We start from the raw sequence: 23,883 nt of genomic DNA on the forward strand, positions 1-23,883 counted from the left end.
AAAAAATTAAAAGTGTGTGCTATCTAAATTATTCTAATTTAACTTTTAATCCATTACACTTAGTTCATTGTTTTCATTGTCAAAATGCAATTCATACATCTCATCAGCCTCCACAGTTAACATAAAACAAACACACCTGTACATCATCTAACCTTTACTCTAGATGATGCTTTTTAATGTTGAACAGTTATATTCATTGTACCAATGGGAACTTAATTCTCGCATGACAGTGCTTGCAAATTACATATTTGATATGTTTCTTCTATGTACTATTGTGAAATCCTAAATAAACCCAAATAGTGAACAGAAGCAGTGTCAGAATATTTTGTGTCTGAATATCTGAAAAATGTTCACAGACTATTTCCATTATTACAAGAGAGAAAAAAAACAGTTCAGTAGACTATCTATGGGAAATTAGAAACAATGCATTTTGTTATGCAACAGCCTAAGCTGACAAAGAAAAATCACATCCTTAAATGCAAAAAAGAAAAAAGCTGCTAATTTTTTACACAAAAATAAAATATTATAAATTAAATTAATTAGAGGAGACATTCTGTGGCACTTTCATTAGTGGTTTCTTGCAGTAAAGCTGAACATTGCATAAGGATCATGCATAACAATATTTCTGACCTCTGCTCAAAGTCATCAGTATAGTGCTGAAGTAAACACTTTTTTTGGAAGCAAAGAAATGTTTTGTAACAACAAAGACAGAATAATGTCTTTTTTTCATAATGGTTCCATAGCGGTGAAGGCACATTAATGGTTACTTTCTTTCAGTCCCATTTTTTCATAACTGACATGAACAGTCTGACTAGCACAGTTCAGTTCAGAGCTTAAGGCAGAAAGACATTAGAATGCCTACAATACTGCAATACCATAACAGCAAGCATAGTACTTTTCATTCAACAGTATCTGCAGAACACACAAGTCAAATGACAACCAGAAACCAGAACCCAAGTGACAGATGAAGAAAATAAAAAGCACAGCAAATGGTGGAATATTTAGTTTTACCTTTGTACATAGCTGGTGAAAGTGGATATCGCAGACCCAAGGCATTCCCAGGGAAAGAGTCAACAAAATCTTCCAGAATTTGAAGGCCATATCCTTTGCCACGGTGTTGCTTCTTTAGAAATATGGAATTCATCACAGGGAGTTGGTAGCACTGTGTCAAATATTTATAGCATGGGGTCCCTATAATAATGAGACGGCAATCATAAACAGTGACTTTAGAGCTGAAGCAATTATTTACTTTCTAACCAAACACACTTTGTGTCTGACCTGCATAATACTTCAATAAACCCAAGAAATTTTATGTTCAGGACAGCAACATCTCTGTAAATTGCAAATTACTGAAATTTTGAATTACATTTAGCTTGGAGCAATGTGCAACAAAATTTTAAAGGATTCATAATTGTAGAATTCTTGCTTTTGACTTTGCAAGTCTAAGTTGTCTGCCAATAGACCTATTCCCCAGCTCTCAATTTATTACAATAAAGAATAGTACCCACTATCCCACAATTACTTACCTCTTAAATAATATGGTGGCACAAAAGTGCAAAAGGCAAACAAAAGTGACAACAAAAATAAATAAACCACAAACAAAAATTATTAAAATGTAAACAAAAACATCAAACAGATATATGGTCAATAAAAAATTATACATGTGAATAGACAGTAGAAAGGCAAAGGGAAACTAAAGAAAATCATTTTACTGAAAGGGAAAATTCCTTAAAATATTTTCTTTTGTTGTTATAAAGAGGCACACACAGATTGCAGCAGCAGTTTTCATTTGTAAAAGCTGTACCCTTCCCTCTTTAGAAGTAAATATTGATGCAAGCTGTCTCATACGAACAGACAGACATTTAGATGGACAAACATGGCAATTGCGGTTGGTGCTTTATACATTGAATGTCAATTCACCTAAAAATGGCATAGTTAAAGATATACTTCTATCCCTCATTCACTGGTAAAAAATCCTGTCTTCAATTCAAACACACACAGTATTGCAGTAATTATGCCTTTCCTGTTGACATTCAAAAGCGAATGCTTTTCAGGAAGTAGCTGTTAAAAATTACTTTGGCAAAAAAATTCACATATTGCACACGTTCTGACCATACAAATGGATAACTGACAGATGAATTATGTGACACGAGTTATGTGGAAATTTTCTTTTTCTTCATGGATATTTTCACATCATTTGCCATTGTCCAGATCTGATCATCGCAGGGTTCTGTTGAGTTTGAATATTCAATACTAGCTGGCCCCCGTGGCTCCGCCCGCGTAGTAGTGAAACAGGACAGTGAGGAGGGCCCTACCGGGCTCCCCTCTCCTGACATCACGCATCCCCCTCCCCTTGGACCACTGCCTCTGTCTCGGATTAGTGCGAATATATCGCTCCTACAAGCAAACTATGATTCTTAGCGAGATGAGAGAAGTTGCAAAATCAACCGGAATGTTTAAGCGAATTACAGAAAAAAAACCCAATCTAAATCCGTTAAGTAGTTCTCTTGTTCACTAGCTAGTCAGAGGTAAGGAACGCCCTGAGGCTGGTGCGTGAGTGAGGAGGGCCCCACCCCCCTCCCCTCAGGCCGCTGCATGTCTCTCGGATTTGCACAAATAAATAGGTGCAGCAAGCGAATTATGATACATAGAACAATGAGAGAAGTCGCAAAATCAACCGGAATGTCCAAGCAAATTATAGTAAAAATCCCCATCTAAATCTGTTAAGTAGTTCTCTCATGAAAAGCAGACAGGCATACAGACAGATGTTGGATTTTATATAGAGAGACAGATGTAATTTCTCCTTGAAAACATGAGATTAACAATTTTTCTTTGCCACCAATTCAAACTACATGGGGTAACATATATAAATATAATTTTTGGGTGCAGTAGTCCTTTACGTCTCCAACAACAGTTCATGTCAATCCCCTAAATTAGCACAAGTTTTGGCAGTGAAAAGGGAAAAAACAAGTCCCATATAAAAATCTATATTAAACTGACAAATACCTGATTTACAGGTGTCAGACGTTTACATACACTTAGGGTAAATTCTTTAAAACTTTATAAACTTTCTAGAGATTTTATACTAACAAACTATAAATTTGGCATATCTTTTAAGACATGTACTTTGCATGGCAAAAAGTAATTTCTTCCAACAATGTTCACAGACAGAGTATGTCACATTTTATTGACTACATCACAATTCCAGTGGGTCACAAGTTTACATACACTTTGATTAAAATTTGGTAACATTGCCTTTAAATTGTTTAACTTGAGCCAAACATTTTGGGTAGCCTTCCATAAGCTTCTTACAATAAAATTACTGGAATTTTGACCCCATTCTCCCAGACAGAACTGGTGTAACTGGGACAGGTTCGTAGGCCTCCATGCTTGCACACACTTTTTTAGTTCTGTCCACAAATTTTCAATTGTTGTTCTTAAGCCACTTTACCAAAACTCTGAAGGTATGCTTGGGGACACATTTGCAAAGTAGCTTCAACTTCCTTGCTGAACTCTTGAGATGTTGTTGCAATATATCTATCTACATAATTTTCCTCCTTTATGATGCAATCTATTTTGTGATGTGCACCAGTCCCTCCTTCAGCAACGCACCCCCACCACATGATGCTCCCATCCCCATGCTTGACAGTTGGGATGGTGTTCTTTGGCTTGTAAGCTTCAGCCTTTTCCCTCCAAACATAACGATGGTCATTATGGCCAAATAGTTTGATCTTGGACTCATCAGACCACAAGACATTTGTTCAGATGCTGGCAGTGTGGTGTACTGGTTAAGGCATTTGACTTGAAACCCTAAGGTTGTGGGTTCAAATCCCGCTACGGACACTGTGTGACCTTGAGCAAGTCACTTGACCTGCCTGTGCTCCAACTGGAAAACCAAATGAAATGTAACCAATTGTATCATTAATGTTACAAGTCACCTTGGATAAAGGCGTCAGCTAAATAAGTAAATGTTCAGAAGGTAAGATCTTTGTCTCCATTTGCCACTGTAGTCTGGCTTTTTTATGGTGGGCCTTGCAGCAGTGGTGAATTCCTTGCTGAGCAGTGTGGTATAGCGGGTCCACCGCTCTCAGCAAAGGCCAGTTTTAAATAAATAATCACCGCGCCCGCAGCTTAGCGAGGGGGCGTGGTGGTTGTGTGGCTGCAGCAGTTCTCAGGGAAATTTGCAATGTGGGCGTTCCTCACCTAAGTGCACAGGTGAGAGACTGCCCGCATGCGTGATTGTTCCTGGGACTGGTAATTTGCCGCAGCTGCTATGCCCTCTCGATATATAGAAGCGCGAGTCAGCTAGAGGAAGAAAAATGAATTGAAAAGAGATAAAGAAAGGAAAGAGAGAAAGAAAGATGAAGGTTGCTGGAGAGCACGAAGCAGGGGAAAGAGAGAGAGAGAGAGAGAGAGAGAAAAAGAGAGAGTGCGGGAGAGCGAGCGAGTGAGTGCAGGCTCGCATGCAGCTGTACAGGAAGCCTGGGTGTTGAGCCGACACCCAGGAGTAGTAGTAGTGGTGGTCGCTCCCGCTGAGTGATCATGTAGCGGGAGTGACCAGTGAAGAAGGACGACTGGCCGCATAAGGCCGGGAAGGCAGCGGGAGTCGGGAGGCTTGGTGGGTGAAGTCCTTGATGTGAGCGTCCTGGTCATCAAGGAAACCAAGTCTCGGGCCTGGGATGAGTGCGCGACCAAAGTCAGGATTGGGAGGCCTCCAGACCGGTCGAGCAGAGTGAAGGTCAGCTGCTGAGAGAGCGACTCGCCTGCTGCAGGGCCCAAACGGGAGAAGCAGGAGAGACGCTAGGGTAAAAGAAGCACCGGGCTCTGTAACTGTTTTAAAGGACTGCTTCCTGTGTTATTTTAACCTCGTTGTTTTTAGAAGACTTTTTCTATATCTTAACCTCCACTCTTCACGTTTGTTTTATGGATTATTTAGATTTTTGAATCACTGCACCTTATTTATTTGGACATTATTTTGTTGTTGTTTTAATAAAAGCACTTTTGCACTATCCCCTTGCTGTGTTGTTGCCTCACTGCTTAGCTCGTCGGTAACATTACCGACGGTGATGGGTTCAAGGGCTCCCGGACAGCAGATGGAAGCATGGAGCTGAACCCACATCGTCACAAGCAGCCTTTCAGGTTTTGTTGATATAGGACTTATTTAACTGTGTATTTAGATACTTATTTACCTGTTTCCTCCAGCATCTTCACAAGGTCATCTGCTGTTGTTCTGAGATTGATTTGAACTTTTTGTGCCAAAGTACGTTCTTCTGTAGGTGACAGAATGCACCTCCTACCTGAATAGTACAATAGCTGTGTGGTCTCACGGTATTTATACTTGTGTATTATTGTTTGTACAGATGAACATGGAACATTTGGGTGTCTGGAAATTGTTCCCAAGGACAAACCAGATTTGTGTAGGTTCACAATATTTTTTCTAAGGTCTTGTCCGATTTCTTTTGATTTTCCCATTATATAAAGTAAAGAGGCAGCGAGTCCGATTGTAGGCTTTAACATAAACCCAAATGTTGACACCAACTAGGCAAATTGGCTATCAGAATTTTCTGAAATTTTCCAAGCTGTTTAAAGGTCCAGTTAAAGTGTATGTAAACGTGTGATCCAGTGGAATTGTAATATAGTCAATAAAAAGTTAAAATACTTTGTCTGTGAATATTGTTGGAAAAAATTACTTTTGCTCCTGCACAAAGTAGATGTCTTAAACTATATGCCAAATTTGTAGTTTGTTAGTATACAATCTGTGGAGGGGTTATAAAGTGAGTTTTAAAGAAATCTTATGCTAACATCTGACTTCAAATGTATTAAGCTGCACAATCTTACTTGGACATATGTTGCTGCTGAACAAAAAGGCCTTTAAGGTGCATCATTGAGATTTACTTACCAAATTCTTTTGTGTACAATTGACTTACATTGATAACACTTAGGCATTGTTCACTTGACCCAAAAAACAACTATGCAGATGACAAATTTATTTCAAGAGTTACTGAGTACTTCAGTGGTGCTGCAGTAATATTTTCATTTTACCTGTGGGTTTGACAGAATAAAATCCAATGGCTTCTCCACGTTGCCAGAGAATTTTGGCAAAATCAGATTCACTGTGGCAAAGAAAGGGCACCTCTGTGGGACTCCTCTCTTGGACTCGGTAAACAATGCGATTCAGAACATAAAGAACAATCTTCTCTCCAAGGGATTCTACCTAAAACCAAAATAAATATACAGTCCTAACTATAAGCATTAGATACATGAATGTGCTAAAGCTAAACCTCTTATAATGAATTCTTCAGTAAAGATGATATCACTTGATTTCAACCTCTTCTTTAACTGCAGTTGCTTTATTTTCCCTAACATTGTAAAAGTGTGGGTGGATGCATGGGGCTAATTTATAACATTTTCTTTAAATACTACAGAGGTTTCACGGGGTAAGGCCATTTAAATACTTCTTTTACTATCCTCTGTTGCAGCATAGGATTGGCGAGAACTAAGAACCTTGATTGGTTAGAAAATTAAAGGAATAAATCTACGATGTACAAAGCTAAAACTGGTTACTTTACTTTGTTTTATTTGCACAAGTATTTTATGAAAGTTCTATAAATATGGGCCATCCTAGTGATGTTATTTCTTGGGATAAAAGTTAGTTTTCCAAAGTGATTAGTAAGGTCAGTTAAACAAGTAAGTTATTGTAATAATTTCTTTTAGTGGTAGCAAAAAGCAAGGAAAATATTTTAGTTTATTCCTATTTTTAGGAATCTTCTGAAAGATATTTTGGCAACATAAATAACTGTTTTCCTCTATAACCAATCTATCCATATTGTGTGTGTAAACTTTAGCATTCCAACATTCTTGACAAATGTTTACAAAATTTAAGTAAAATTTTACTAAATTATAATTAACAAGATATTATATAAATAAATAATATTTAATTTACTATAAATAAGTTTTGTCACATTGGTAACAAAGATTTACTCAGTAAACTTATGCAATTGTATCACATTTTCACGTAAAACATTTTATAGTAACTAAGTGCAACATAACTCTACATGGCAATCAGTTTTACCCACTTTTTATTATTTTTAATTGTTAAAACATTTGTAAAATCAGCACTTTTTATATAATATTGAAAAATATACATATAAGTATATATATTGTGATATGTGTCTTTAGAAAGTATTCAGACACCTTCTCTTTTTACACATTTTTTGTTAAGCAGCCTTACCCTAAAGTCAAGTAATTAATTTCTTCCCTCATCAAACAACACTCAATAGCAAAGAATTACGAAGTAAAAACTGGATTTTAGGAATTTCTGCAAATATATTAATAATAAAAACCTGAAATATTATATTGACAGAAGTTTTCAGGCCCTTGGTTCTGAAATGTAAAATATGGCTCAGGTGTATCCCATTTTACTTATTATCACTGAGATGTTTCTAAACCTTGTTTGGAGTTCACCCGAGGTCAATTAAATTGACTACACATGACTAGGAAAGGCACACACCTATCTATAGAAGGTCCCTCTGTTGAAATTGTTTTATCAGAGCAAAACTGCCTGCAGAGCTTAGAGTCACGGTTGTGTCAAGGCACAGATCTGGGGAAGGTTAAAACAATTTCTGCACTGTTGAAAGTGGCCTCAATAATTGTTAAATGGAATAAGTTTGTAACAACCATGACTCTTTGATACAGAGGATACCCAGCCAAACTGAGAAATTGGGGGAGAAGTGAAGTAGGTAGAAAGGTGACCAAAAACTCAATGGCTGCTCTGACTGAGTTCCAGAAAAATGGCGCAGAAATGTGAAAAACGTCCAAAAGGACAGCCACCACTACTTCATTTCAGTAATCAGGGCTTTATGGCAGAGTTGCAAAAGACACATAAAACATCACTTTGAGCTTGCAAAAAGGCACCAAAAGGACTCAAACTATGAGAAACAAGATTTTCTGGCCTGATAAAAACAAACCTATAACCATTTGGGCACAATTCTAAGTACCACATCTGGAGAAAACCAGGTATGGCTCATCACCTGTGCAATAATAGTGAATCATGGTGGTAGCAACATCATCCGGTCTTTTTTCTTATTTTTAGTAGCAGGGACTGGGAGACTACTCAGGGTTGAGGGAAAGCATAACAGAGGTCCTCCAGATCGCTCTGGACCTCAGAATGGGCCAAAGGTTCACCTTCCAACAGGATAATTGATTGTAAGAACAAAGCAAAGAAAACAGAGGAGTGGCTTTGGGTCAACTCTGTAAATGTTCTTGAGTGGCCCAGCCCAACTAAAGACTTGAGTCCAACTGAAAGTCTCTTGAGAGACCTGCAAATAGCTGTCCGCTGATGGTTTCTATCCAACCTAACAGAGCTTGAGAGCATCTGCAGAGAAGAATGACAGGTGTTTGAAATTTGCTGCATCATACCCAAGAAGAGTCCATGCTATAATCACTGCCAAAGGTAAAGTAACAAAGTTCTGAGTAAATGGTCTGAATATTTGTGTCAATGTGATATTTCATTATTTTTTTAATACATTTGCAAAAAATCCTAAAATCATGCAATAATAAAGCTCTTCCTCAATCCTAAGTAAGTATGCTGCTCAAAAAATTAAAGGAACACTTTTTAATCAGAGTATAGCTTCAAGTCAATTAAACTTCTGGGATATTGATCTGGTCAGTTAAGTAGCAGAGGGGGTTGTTAATCAGTTTCAGTTGCTTTGGTGTTAATGAAATTAATAACAGGTGCACTAGGGGGGCAACACTGAGATGACCCCCAAAACAGGAATGGTTTGACAGGTGGAGGCCACTGACATTTTTCCCTCCTCATCTTTTCTGACTGTTTTTTCGTTAATTTTGCATTTGGCTACGCTCAATGTCACTACTGGCAGCATGAGGCGATACCTGGACCCTACAGAGGTTGCACAGGTAGTCCAATTTCTCCAGGGTGGCACATCAATACATGCCATTGCCAGAAGGTTTGCTGTGTCTCCCAGTACAGTCTCAAGGGCATGGAGGAGATTCCAGGAGACAGGCAGTTACTCTAAGAGAGCCAGACAGGGCCGTACGTAGAAGGTCCTTAACCCATCAGCAGGACCGGTAACTGCTCCTTTGGGCAAGGAGGAACAGGATGAGCACTGCCAGAACCCTACAAAATGACCTCCAGCAGGCCACTGGTGTGAATGTCCCTGACCAAATAATCAGAAACAGACTTCATGAGGGTGGCCTGAGTGCCCAATGTCCTTTAGTGGACCCTGTGCTGACTTCCCGGCACCGTGGAGCTCGATTGGCATTTGCCACAGAATACCAGAATTGGCAGGTCCACCACTGGTGCCCTGTGCTTTTCACAGATGAGAGCAGGTTCACCCTGAGCACATGTGACAGACATGAAAGGGTCTGGAGAAGCCGTGGAGAACATTATGCTGCCTGTAACATCGTTTAGCATAACCGGTTTGGTGGTGGGTCAGTGATGGTCTGGGGAGGCATATCAATGGAGGGACGCACAGACCTCTACAGGCTAGACAACAGCACCTTGACTGCCATTAGGTATCGGGATGAAATCCTTGGACCCATTGTCAGACCCAATGCTGGTGCAGTGGGTCCTGGTGCATGATAATGCCCGGCCTCATGTGGCGAGAGAGTGCAGGGAGTTCCTGAAGGATGAAGGAATTGATACTATTGACTGGCCCCCACGCTCGCCTGATCTAAATCCAATAGAACACCTCTGGAACATTTTGTCTTGGGCCATCCGACGCCGCCAGGTTGCACCTCAGACTATCCTGGACCTCAGTGACGCCCTGGTCCAGATCTGGGAGGTGATCGCCCAGGACACCATCCGTCGTCTCATTAGGAGCGTGCCTCAACGTTGTCAGGCATGCATACAAGCACGTGGGGGCCATACAAACTACTCAGTACAATTTTGAGTTGCTGCAATGAAATTTCAGCAAAACAAACTAGCCTGCCGCATCATTTTTTCACTTTGATTTTCAGGGTGTCTTTGAATTCAGCCCTCTGTAGGTTGATAATTTTCATTTCCATCAAACGATGTGGCATCCTTTTGTTCCTAACAAATTATCCAGTCCATATCAGTACAGATATCCAGATCTGATGTGTTTTCAAAGTGTTCCTTTAATTTTTTGAGCAGTTTATTTTAAATTATAATCAAATATTTTAAAATGTGTAGCCATGTGACATCAACAAGATATTATAAACTAAAATATAAAAAAAATAAATTAATAAAAGCTAAAACGGGAAAGCAGACAACAAAAGATAGGTAAAAGGTAGAGACTGAACTGGTTAAAGATACATTTCACAACTAACCACTACACATTTAAAGTATTACTTTTTTCTAGATTTAAGGCTTAAACAGCTGCAGACTCTCACCTTTAATAGTCCGTCTCGAGTGGAATCAGAGGTTTTAAGGATGTCCTGCACAGCCCACCACTGATCACCCAGGAAGAGGGCAACGGCTTTAGAAGAAATGGAAGAAAAATCAAATTGTTTGGAAGTTCATGTGGTGTAACACCACAACACACTTCCCAGAACAGTAGTACATAAAATCCATCAAGGCTTACCCCCTATTGATTTCCTTAGTACGCTTAAAAAATTATTAAGATATGAATGATGGATATTAAATCATGTTTCTTCAACTTTTTTATTATTTTTGAATATCCCACGCAGCTCTTTGATTAAATAAAAAAAACTGAAAGCTCTACAGGGATATATTATATATATATATATATATATATATATACATACACACACATACAGTTTATACACACAAGCAGATTTAGTGGTTAGTGTCACTCTCTTATCCAATCTTATGTTTTTAAGTTTCTAGGTTGCTCCCTAAGAGGTGTTTGTATCCACAGACAAAAGGTCCACTCCACCCTTGACTGGAATAAACATGTTCAAAAAATTAATAAACAAACAATTCAAGGCAACATAAAAAAATTTCAACCTCCCGTTGTTTCCTACAATTATTTGCAAAAATGTTACCTAATTTAACATAATTGATGTTGATTTCTAAACAGACTAAGTCCCAAATTCAACTTTTATCTCCACCTAATTTACAGCATTTTTATGCCTTACATGTGATCACACACAAAAGAAAGAAGCAATCCCACACCACTGTATTGATTGACTGTCTGGAAATAATGCATAAATAAACTGAAAAAAATGCAAGAATCTTGGCAATGTCACCATCTCGATAACAGACAGAAGATAAGTATTGTGGACAACCAGTGACTAAGAGGAGAAATACTGTGAAATATTAAAAAATGTAATTGTAATTCCCACACATGCCTGTCATATGAATGGAATTATACCTTACTGACATCATTTGATTTTCTACACTGCACTGGTCTACATGGGTCTTGTACTCATTAAGTGTTTTAAGTTCCAACACAACCACAAGGCCTGCCTCCAGGAATAGGTCTTTGTATTCATATTTCATGACAGAATGAAGAACTTAACAGAACAAAATAATATTGGTTTAGAACTGCTGCTTTCCTGGATCAAGAGGAGCTAACTCAAGTGGTTCTGAAATCTAGTGGAAATGTTGTACAAAAAGGAGGGCAGAGGGACAGAACCTGAACATATTAAAAGAACTATGACTTAGAAATTTGGAGGGGTGTTGTGTGGGACAGGTGATCTAGGCTGATCAACTCAGTGTGTCATCACCAGGACCCACACCAGAACAAGCAGATTGTGAATGGCAAGTTCACACATTACCTTGTACAATTAACATAACCTAAGCATGGGAAAGGCACTATATAAATAAAATGTATTACAGTAAAACCTTCGATTGCGAGTAACTTAGTTTGCGAGTGTTTTGCAAGACGAGCTAAAATTTTTAATAAATTTTAACTTGATAAATGAGCAAGGTCTTGCAATATGAGTAGTGCGTATACGCTTTGTCTGCCGAGCGTCACGTGATCACAACTAAGCCGATGGTGGTTCTCTCTCCGCGGGATTGTGGGTAATTGTCTCCCATACTCGTTCTCAGTCGGCGTGCCTCACTCATATAGTCAACATCTGCACAAGCGTATATTGTTTACTAAAACATTATAACCATGTGTGTGTGATGTAATGTGTGCATCCCTGTCTTGCAATCCAAAACACAAAGCTGAGTCTCAGTACTTTAGCAAAACCAGCTTTTATTCAGCTTGAAACAGGAACAGCAGGGTTATTTATTGTAGCCGAATCTGCCACTCTCCTATACACAAACACAGCAATCAGGCAGGGTCGGGGCCAGGTTAATGGCCAAGTAATACTGTGCCCTTGCATTTATAATGTTCACTGCAACACCTATTGATGGTAGGCGCTTATAGCATGACTGCAAACTTTTCGGATTCTCTTTTGTGGCGAACTACTACAGCGCTGGGAGCCTGCGGTTGCTTCGGGATACTCTTCCGCGTGTCGTCCTGTTGGGTGGAATCCCGAAAGAGTTTAGAAACCTTAAGAGTGCATAAAGCATTTTTTTATTTTGTGTCGAAGTGTAGTGACTCTTCAGGCAAAAGCAACTGTTATTGGATAGGTACCTTGTTAAAGTCGCAAAAAAAAAAAAACATTCCAGTGAGCCAACAGATAGCAGTGATTCTGTTAGTTAAGAATGAAAGTCGTCCTACACAATAACCCTCCTACTCTTCTCCTCTCTCTCGTCTCCCTCATACACCAGCCATGATTCTTTTCAAAGGTAAAGTGCAAGTTAATTTGTTTTATGTATTTTTACTTTATATTTTGCATTAATCATTTTTATATGAATATTTTAATATGTGGAACAAATCATCTGAGTTTCCATTATTTCTTATGGGGAAATTCACTTTGATATACGAATGCTTTGGATTACAAGCACGTTTCTGGAACGAATTATGCTCACAAACCAAGGCACCACTGTATTATTATTACTGTAATAAAAATATAAAAAAATTGAAAGAGAATGATGCATTTACTTTACTTTACAGATGATCAATGACTATTAAATAAACAAGATAGGCAAAAAAACAAGTCAAGTAAGTATAAATATATTTTTCTGCACTAAATCAGGCAGTCTTGTTACATTAATTGACAGCATTTAAATTACTGCATATTTTCTTGTAGGGAACTAACATGTGGTGTTATTTTTTATGTTGTATAGTATAATTGATTTTTAGTCACATTGGTTGTGACTCCTGGTATTCTGCCAGCTTTCTCTCTTTCAAATTGCTTCCTCCATTCAAATACTTTACCCATCACGACATATTTTTGCATTTCATTTTTACAATGCTGATGCTTTGAAAGAGAAACACATTGTGTATATGCTTGCATTTTTTTTATTCGCTTTGTGTACTGTGCTTTAAATAGAGGTAATGCAAAACAGACAAAGGCAAATTCAGATCTTTTGTGCAAAAGTCTATTAAAACTTTGAAAATAAGGTAAGACCTAAAAAGAAAATTGCCAAATTATTACATTTCTAACCAAAACAGAATTATAAAAACATGGTAATATAAGAAACATGGCAAATAATTTTTATGGTCTCACCTGTAGACTGTTCCTCAGGTATAAACAGTCCTAGAACTTTGTGTGTGGCGTCTACTCCATACAGTGGAACACTGCCAACTGTTGCAAGGCTGAGAGGAACCTGCAATTTATACACATTGGCCACAAATTAGAGAAATGAGATGGTGTAGACAAAAGCTATAGAATGCAGTTTTCTTAATTGTGTTTTATGAAAAGAATAATACAAAATATTTCATAACAAAAATAATGATTCACTTAATAACAAATTTCAAATCGTCTATAGTCAGGATTTTGATTATAATGGGGGATTTATTTTTGTGGGAAAACCATTTGCTTCTATACCTGCCGTTTCAGACATGGGAATAATTTAAAATAAAACTTATTAGCTACAACTGAGTTACCTCTGTTGTAAATCCAGTTGTTAAGAAAATCGCCTCTTATTTAAGAATAACCCTTTTTGTCAGATTTCAAACAACTGATCTGCTTATTACAAAAAAAAAATCCACATCCAATGTAACTAGTCTACATTAAACAAAGGGCTCTTCATAATTTGCAACAATCTACAATTGAATAAGAACCTTGAAAATTTGAAAAACAAATGTTGGATGGCAGTAGAGGATGCTTTTCAGGAAGTATGTTACTTAGAATACATTCTTTAAAGCATACTGTCTTTGTTTAAAGCTGTCTAAGTTATAAAATTTGATTTACCTGCAATTCAATATTTATCACAATTTTTAAATTAATCAGACAAATACACAACTACACTTAAATAACAGCATCTTAATCTGCATACATTTTTGGCAATTACAGTACCCTTTGCTTTTATTTTAATCTTTTCCAGATTACTCTCCTTGCTGTAGTTTATATTTGTGAATCTGTTTTTTATGCTTTTTATGCAAGGTTGCTAGTTGCAGATGATTGGGTTTTCAATATCCTTGTATTCAGTAGGTGGATCCTAATGTTTAATTTTGCATATGACCTGTATTCTTAACACACAGACTCAAAAAAGTATCAAAAGGTGTCAAAAGGTAGGTATGCTGTTAGATAGACAAGAGAGCTTATGCCATTTCAGTGATGTATACAGGAGTGTGGTTTTACAAGAGAGAATGCCTTATGATCAGCAAACATCCCATCCAGAGTTCAACTTTAAGCTGGCTTATGCCTTTCTTCACTTACTACCAGGATATGTTTAAGTTCCCAGCATTCAAACACTATCAAAGTGAGTTTATATTAAAAAAAAGGATACCTGAATGTATTCTTAATGCCTACACAGTATTTTAACCACAGTCATTTCTTACTTTTTCCAAATCTTCGCAGAAATCAAACATTTCATATTAGACTGATAAAGTGGCTTTGAAAACTTAGACGAGAGAAGAATGTGCAAACTACACACACACACACACACACATATATTCATACATAATAATCGCTCACCAATCCCCTGGCCTGCGGTACGTGCTAGCCCCTTTGCAGTTCTGCTGCTTGGGGATGCGGATGTACAATTTAAACAGGTTTTTATTTTCATGGAAATTGTTACGTAAGCATCAACGCAACGTATAACTTCCCTTGATTTAATTTCATTTCTCTAAATAAAATGATTTTTTCTAATGTTTGGCTCTGAGAATTGTTAATTGTCTTTGCAAAAGCTATTCTAACCAGAAACTGTTAACGTTTTAATATGAATGGCATATCAAGATCTCCTTTGTTGTCTAATGTTATCCACGGAAGATGTACTACATTACCTTTCTTGGATACAACATTTTTTTTACAGTAATTTAACCAATTTGCCGTGTAACTGCTCAACGTTTTTGCCATTAATTCATTTGACTTCCTCGTTTTTCTGTGCTAGGATTGTGCGTGTACTCATTTTTTATGTTGATAACCCTTCGTGATGAAATTCTTTAATAAGAGTTAGACATAATACGTCTTCTTTAATTGGGAACTTAAAGTGAGGAAAACGTTAAAATGTATAAGAGCCGAGAGCGCAGGAAGTGTGTCTGACAAAAGCATTCACACGAATGAGAGCTGAGAGGACCGTAGTCCTGTCTGAAAATGTTTGACAGGAGGGCGTGACTTGAAAAAATCTCAAGGCAAAATTCTTGTCTCGCGGAACTTGAAAAAATCTCTCTTCCAAAAAGTCTTGTCCCGTACTTACACACATACATACATATGAATAATGTTTAAGGTTATTTCGACGTCAAAAGAAAAGGAGGTATAGCATCTCTTTTCATCTCTCTCTCTCTCTCTCTGTGTAGTTACAGCCAAACAAAATATCATTCATGTGGTTTGGTAGGCAGATTACTGAATTTGTCTAAATATAGCTATATACTTTATTTATTAACAATGCATATTTTTTTCCAACGTTTGGCAGGAAAAAAGCAAAAACAATACTAAGCAAATACATATATTTACTATATATAATATTATTATATAATTCTATACATATATAATAATATAACATCCCAGAAAAACTGTTTCAGACATTTAGTGAAAAAGTAGGAGGCCAAACAAAAACTCACACAAAATGCAAACAGTGAAAATGTGAGAAATGCACACAGGATGGAGAACAGAAAGAACCTCTTTGCATACAGGTTGATGGGTGCGTGCAGTAAGTTTCCATTCTCACTGAAGCACAGAAGATGCCATTGTTTTAGGAAATGCCTATGTAAGATTCTAAGAAAAATTAGCTAGTGTCTATGCAAATAAAATGGATGAACAGCTACTTTTAAATTGGAAGGCCTTATGCCATACTGTATTATTTTGAGTAAATAATAATTCTCTTTGTGACACTGCGATAATTAAGAGGCCAAGGTCAAGGTGAACTGCATTACCCCAGAACACGAAATTCAATTTGTTATGTGTATTACAACTGAATAATGTTTAAAAAGTCAGATAAAAGAATAAGAAGACATATTGTGAGATGAAAGGCAAATAAGAGAATTTAAATTCAATGAACTTCCAAGATCTTTTTAAGCTACTTCTTAGTATTAGACAGCCAAACTACTGAGAGTACACATTGTCCCTTATATTGTTTTACTTTTATTCTGTACTTAAAGATTCTGTCACTTTTCGATGTGTTAAAATGGAATTTAGAATACAGATACTGTATTAGGGTGGCGCAGTGGGTAGCGCTGCTGCCTTGCAGTTGGGAGACCTGGGGACCTGGGTTCGCTTCCCAGGAAGTGGAGTTTGCATGTTCTCCCCGTGTCTGCGTGGGTTTCCTCCGGGCGCTCTGGTTTCCTCCCATAGTCCAAAGACATGCAGGTTAGGTGGATTGGCGATTCTAAATTGGCCCTAGTGTGTGCTTGGTGTGTGGGTGTGTTTGTGTGTGTCCTGCGGTGGGTTGGCACCCTGCCCGGGATTGGTTCCTGCCTTGTGCCCTGTCTTGGCTGGGATTGGCTCCAGCAGACCCCCGTGACCCTGTGTTCGGATTCAGCGGGTTAGAAAATGGATGGATGGATAATGTATTACATGATCAGGATCATTACAGAGTTGAAGAAGCTTTTTTTGAAAAAACATCTGCAAACCTTTGATTAACTCAATCATTCTGCCTAATGATTTCATTATGTGCTGTAGTTCTACATTATCTTTAGCATGTAAGTTTTCAAAAACACAGATCAGTATAAAGAATAAAGACTGACAAAAAGGTTGTATTTATGAAGAAAAAACAAAAAAGCTTAGCCCAGGCACAGTCAAGCTGGATTCCTAAACATTTTTAGCTCAGTAGGCTTTTTCCTTTTAAAGTCTAAATCTCTTTCTCACATTCTTTGCATATACCACAAGAAAATTATCATCCCAACACTTAACAAAATGTAATATTTCACAGTTAAAACATTTTTTGGGATGATGTGTTTAAGTTTAAGAATCCTGTCGGTACAGCACCATAAGGATATTTAAAAATAAATGATTTGTATTTTAACTTTAACAATAAAAACATGAAACAATGGAGAGAAATCACAAACATGAAGCTTCTTTCTTAACAGATGTTATACCTTTAAACTGTGATCTAACACCATTAACAGTTTTTTCATTTCTCCAAAAGCTGCAATTTTCTTTACACTGTTGATCTATCTGTTCTTAAAAAATAATTTGTATTAAACTTTCAACAAGCATTATTCAGATCATTTATAAAAGCAGTTAATTTTCTAGTCATATGATAATACTGGATATGCTGTAATCCAAAGACATATTTTTCATATTAATACCAAGTTTTCTTTGCATAACTATTAAAGCACAATTTAAGATTGTTCACCATTATACAAAGAAAAAGAATCCTGGCAAATTAATATAAAAAATTACTTGCAAAATAAATATAATTATATACACATAATATCAGTAACGAAGTTAAGAGTTCTCCAAAAAACAAAGGTGAAGAAAAAGTACATTTCAGGAAACTACACTGCGTGTTTATCTCTTTTTTGAGGTTCAATATTTTTGTGGCCTAGTATCCACAAACTTTGCTGACTGGTGATGATTACCCACAGTGGCAAAGATAAACTCTTCCATGATCATCTTGGTTGTGTCTGGAGCATCCAGTTTGGTTTAGGTCATTAGCTCCTGAATGACAGTAGCAGCAGCCTGACTGACAATAGATGGAGCAATGTAAACAAATACATGTAGGCAAATAGTATGGTCTTACAGTATATTCAGCATCATTAACTCAATATCATTTGTACAAATCTAATGGTTTATTGTAATAGGAGATTAGCTGTGGTACTTCTTACTGACATATAAACACACTCCTTCACTTCTGCTTTTTTGAGAGTAAAACTTTCCAAATAAATAATCATTTCAAGGTCAGTTTCTAAAAGTCAGGTACTTAAAGAGCAGACAGAATAGAACAGACAATACCACAAGGCTGCAATTCAATTCTGTCTGTGCCCAAACTGTAAAACATACAGTATATCTGTATACAGAAGTAACATAAGCTAATATACTTACGATTAAAATTTATTTGGGTGACAATTAAGCCATTTTAAAATTGAATATAATTTAATTATGAATTTAACAAGTTACAGTGCATGTTTAATACTCAATGACTATCTCTAAGCCTATGTATTAATGCAATTATTTTAGGTGCTCTCATTACGAAATGCTTTCTGCTCTCTCTCTGTTGCAGTCACACTTTAAGGCTTCAAGAAAGTGTTTTTATTTCTTACTAGAGGTTTCCTTAAGACTGCTTGAAATAAAGACTTTGAAAAACTACCCACCTAATCTTTTTGTGGAAACCAAAAGTTTTAGGAGCAAACGCTGTATTAATCAAGTTTCACAAACAGACGAAATGCAGCATTAGTCACTACAATCCACCAGCATGGTTGACTTCAGCATGCACTACACTCTGTACAGCAGTAAAGCAACAGATGAATTGAGTGAGTATAACTATTGTGAGAAGACAAAGGTTAATGATCAAGGAGTAATATAGTTATTGTGCACGAAGTGTTGTGGTATGCAGTGCACATTAACACAAATATATAGCATCTGTCTTAAAAACAAAATGAAGAGAACTGTTGAAATGGCTAAGTAAACAAGCAGAGTATTCTAGGTGGTTCAAGAAATTGGCTGATGTCATGTTCTTTCATGTACTCAGTAAAGACTTGACAGTTGTCACGTACACAGTTTTCCATAAAAGAATAGGAGCTGAACGTAAGAGATATTTGGAAGAACAAGGCTGTAATAGAATATAGACTTTAATTTTGGGTATGTAAGACTGGCTATGCTCTCTGCTGGGAACATATGTTTTTTGAAAATGTTAGGCTTGTGAATCAATCAAAGTAAATGTCATAGCAATAATTCAGCACTCTTATGTAAATGCAGGAGTCTATAAGTATAAGTCTCTGTTCTGTGATCATTCCTTGACACCTCTGCTCAGGGTACTATCCCTTAGAAGACTGCTGTAATAGGGTGCTGCCTCTTCATTAATAGAAATTAAAGACACACAAAACAAGCTTCATCCTGACTGGTTTCCGACTTAGAGGTCTTAGTGAGGACAAATTTCTTTAATTAATATATTTCCAATGTATTTCTTCCACACTACCGTCTTTTTCCGAAAATAAGACACTGTCTTACTTTCTTTTTTGGTCCAAAATACGCACTAGGGCTTATTTTCGGGGGAGGACAAAAATAAAAGTATATTTATATATTTTTATTTAATATTTATTTATTTTGCACAGAATACAGAAATTAAAATTGATTCAATTACAGTCATGTCATCTTCTTCTGGAACATCGTCATAAATCAAGATTTACACCCCTGGAGTCTTCCACAATTCCCTTTTTGTACTCGACGGAATAGCTCTTTCGTTTTGTACTCATTTTAACTGCGGTTAAAAATTATTCACTTTATAAAAAATAAAATTACGTATGAGGAAATAATCAGACTTACAAGACTGAAATGAACAAACACTGTATCTGCACTGTCGCTCAATGTAGACTGCTGCCTTAACGAACAATTATTTATAGTGTGCGCCAACGACGCGTTCCGTCGCATTCCGCATATGCATGCCCCCCTCCACCCCCTCCCCACTGCACGACGCAGTACAACACAGCAGAGCAGAGCGGACACAATATTTATGTATTCATGCTGCCTTATGTTGTATTTTTAAGATAAATTCCAAGAATTAATTTGAAACGAACTGTAGAGGTAAACAATGAATTTCTCGGAATATTTTATTTCAAACATTTCTCTGAAATACGAGTATTAGGGAAGCTAAACATACTTAATAAATCAACAGCATTTTTTAACGAATTCTTTTTTTCACATTATTTTAACTAGGGCTTATTTTCGGGGGAGGGCTTATATTACAAAAAGTTCCGAAAATCTCGATAGGGCTTATTTTCGGGGGATGTCTTAATTTCGGAAAAAGACGGTATTACTGGAATTAACCAGTCTAGCTAAATGTTTAAAGCATTTCAGCTAGGAAAATAGTTAAAAGTTTAAATAAAAACGTTTTTCATTCAAAGAATTCAGAACAACAAAAAAGGTAGAGGAACACACAAACAGAAGCATGTCATCACCCCAATATTTCAAATAATATTTTTTATTTACAGTGATCCCTCGCTATATCGCGCTTCGCCTTTCACGGCTTCACTCCATCGCAGATTTTACAGTGGTGTGAAAAACTATTTGCCCCCTTCCTGATTTCTTATTCTTTTGCATGTTTGTCACACAAAATGTTTCTGATCATCAAACACATTTAACCATTAGTCAAATATAACACAAGTAAACACAAAATGCAGTTTTTAAATGATGGTTTTTATTATTTAGGGAGAAAAAAAATCCAAACCTACATGGCCCTGTGTGAAAAAGTAATTGCCCCCTTGTTAAAAAATAACCTAACTGTGGTGTATCACACCTGAGTTCAATTTCCGTAGCCACCTCCAGGCCTGATTACTGCCACACCTGTTTCAATCAAGAAATCACTTAAATAGGAGCTGCCTGACACAGAGAAGTAGACCAAAAGCACCTCAAAAGCTAGACATCATGCCAAGATCCAAAGAAATTCAGGAACAAATGAGAACAGAAGTAATTAAGATCTATGAGTCTGGTAAAGGTTATAAAGCCATTTCTAAAGCTTTGGGACTCCAGCGAACCACAGTGAGAGCCATTATCCACAAATGGCAAAAACATGGAACAGTGGTGAACCTTCCCAGGAGTGGCCGGCCGACCAAAATTACCCCAAGAGCGCAGAGACGACTCATCCGAGAGGTCACAAAAGACCCCAGGACAACGTCTAAAGAACTGCAGGCCTCACTTGCCTCAATTAAGGTCAGTGTTCACGACTCCGCCATAAGAAAGAGACTGGGCAAAAACGGCCTGCATGGCAGATTTCCAAGACGCAAACCACTGTTAAGCAAAAAGAACATTAGGGCTCGTCTCAATTTTGCTAAGAAACATCTCAATGATTGCCAAGACTTTTGGGAAAATACCTTGTGGACTGATGAGACAAAAGTTGAACTTTTTGGAAGGCAAATGTCCCGTTACATCTGGCGTAAAAGGAACACAGCATTTCAGAAAAAGAACATCATACCAACAGTAAAATATGGTGGTGGTAGTGTGATGGTCTGGGGTTGTTTTGCTGCTTCAGGACCTGGAAGGCTTGCTGTGATAGATGGAACCATGAATTCTACTGTCTACCAAAAAATCCTGAAGAAGAATGTCCGGCCATCTGTTCGTCAACTCAAGCTGAAGCGATCTTGGGTGCTGCAACAGGACAATGACCCAAAACACACCAGCAAATCCACCTCTGAATGGCTGAAGAAAAACAAAATGAAGACTTTGGAGTGGCCTAGTCAAAGTCCTGACCTGAATCCAATTGAGATGCTATGGCATGACCTTAAAAAGGCGGTTCATGCTAGAAAACCCTCAAATAAAGCTGAATTACAACAATTTTGCAAAGATGAGTGGGCCAAAATTCCTCCAGAGCGCTGTAAAAGACTCATTGCAAGTTATCGCAAACGCTTGATTGCAGTTATTGCTGCTAAGGGTGGCCCAACCAGTTATTAGGTTCAGGGGGCAATTACTTTTTCACACAGGGCCATGTAGGTTTGGATTTTTTTTTCTCCCTAAATAATAAAAACCACCATTTACAAACTGCATTTTGTGTTTACTTGTGTTATATTTGACTAATGGTTAAATGTGTTTGATGATCAGAAACATTTTGTGTGACAAACATGCAAAAGAATAAGAAATCAGGAAGGGGGCAAATAGTTTTTCACACCACTGTATATGTAAGCATATTTAAATATATTTTTGCTGGTTCGCGGATTTCTGCGGACAATGGGTCTTTTAATTTCTGGTACATGCTTCCTCAGTTGGTTTGCCCAGTTGATTTCATACAAGGGACGCTATTGGCAGATGGCTGAGAAGCTAGATTGCTTACTTTTCTCTATCTCTCTCTTGCGCAGACTTTCTCTGATCCTGACGTATGGGGATTGAGCAGAGGGGCTGTTCGCACACCTAGACGATACGGACGCTCGTCTAAAAATGCTGAAAGATTATCTTTACGTTGCTATCTTTTGTGCAGCTGCTTCCTGAAACGACATGCTGCATAGTGCTTCGCATACTTAAAAGCTCGAAGGGCACGTATTGATTTTTGACTGAAAAACAAACTCTGTCTCTCTCTCTCTCTCTCCCTGCTCCTGACGGAGGGGGTGTGAGCTGCCACCTTCAACAGCTTTGTGCCGCGGTGCTTCGCATACTTAAAAGCAAACAGCCCTATTGATTTGTTTGCTAGAGATTGTTTTCTCTATCTATGTGACATTCTGTGCTCCTGACACGCACTCCTTTGAAGAGGAAGATATGTTTGCATTCTTTTAATTGTGAGACAGAACTGTCATCTCTGTCTTGTCATGAAGCACAGTTTAAACTTTTGAAAAAGAGACAAATGTTTGTTTGCAGTGTTTGAATAACGTTCCTGTCTCTCTACAACCTCCTGTGTTTCTGCGCAAATCTGTGACCCAAGCATGACAATCTAAAAATAACCATATAAACATATGGTTTCTACTTCGCGGATTTTCTTATTTCGCGGGTGGCTCTGGAACGCAACCCCCGCGATGGAAGAGGGATTACTGTATATGCCTCATTTCCCATGTGCAAAACACTTTAAAGATATTCAAATAGACAAATAAGTTTAGAAAAGCCTCAATAAATTAACACTGGGTAGAAATTAGTATCAAAGCATTAAAAACCAAATAAGTGCAGGAAAACCTAAATGCTGGGTTAGCATCAGAAATTAATAAACAGGAATGCATTACAAAGTGAAAACAATAAACAAATAACATGGTTTGTGATAAAGAATACCATAATCAAGACTTGGACAGAGGAACTGAATTAAGAAAAGGTAAAAGAGTTGTTATTGTAAGTTAAATGCTTTCCTGATTAGATATGCTTCAAAGTACTTCTTAAAAGAATGATGCATTGTTTCACGATTACATTGTTAAGCTTAAAAAGTATTCATATTATGCTCAAGTAAAAGACACTTATTTACATAAATTACATATGTGATAATCTTGCCAGACAGGAAAAAAATGCATCCTTTGAAGTTAAAAATAAACTGTTCATTAACATCTTGATACATTATACTAATTCTATGAAATACTCTTAACATATTGATCTCATCAAAGGAATACAAGCACACTCGGGGCAACTTAAGCACAAACAGTTCTAGACAATAAAGAATTATACTTCTACTATACCGTTGTTCCAGTGGGCAAAATGAAATAATCCAGATTGTCTGGATCACTGTGCAGGAGGCCAGATGTGTATCTTTTGGCTGAACGCTCAAGGTCTTCATGACGCAAAGGTCCCAAGAAATCCACAGGGAATTCCATCCCTTTGAAAATTAAATAAGAAAAGTTCTGTCACAGACTGGAATATTTTGCACAGTTGAAAATGATT

The 23,883-nt window shown here is 37.3% G+C and overlaps 1 protein-coding gene across 1 annotated transcript in view; it reads right to left on the reverse strand.

The window, feature by feature from the left end:
* The window catches only part of LOC114654855 (soluble lamin-associated protein of 75 kDa-like), a 123,944-nt gene that overhangs the window by 37,203 nt on the left and 62,858 nt on the right, over positions 1 to 23,883 (reverse strand). The window contains exons 2-6 of the mRNA XM_051929482.1: positions 23,682 to 23,818; positions 13,510 to 13,609; positions 10,372 to 10,457; positions 6,043 to 6,214; positions 1,012 to 1,191 (exon numbers count right to left, since the gene is read on the reverse strand). Of these exons, the coding sequence (XP_051785442.1) occupies positions 1,012 to 1,191; positions 6,043 to 6,214; positions 10,372 to 10,457; positions 13,510 to 13,609; positions 23,682 to 23,816 (673 nt within the window). The 5' untranslated portion in view covers positions 23,817 to 23,818. The remainder of the gene's footprint in view (positions 1 to 1,011; positions 1,192 to 6,042; positions 6,215 to 10,371; positions 10,458 to 13,509; positions 13,610 to 23,681; positions 23,819 to 23,883) is intronic.

This window comes from Erpetoichthys calabaricus, chromosome 7, assembly GCF_900747795.2.
Source record: "Erpetoichthys calabaricus chromosome 7, fErpCal1.3, whole genome shotgun sequence".
Taxonomy (NCBI): Eukaryota; Metazoa; Chordata; class Cladistia; order Polypteriformes; family Polypteridae; genus Erpetoichthys; species Erpetoichthys calabaricus.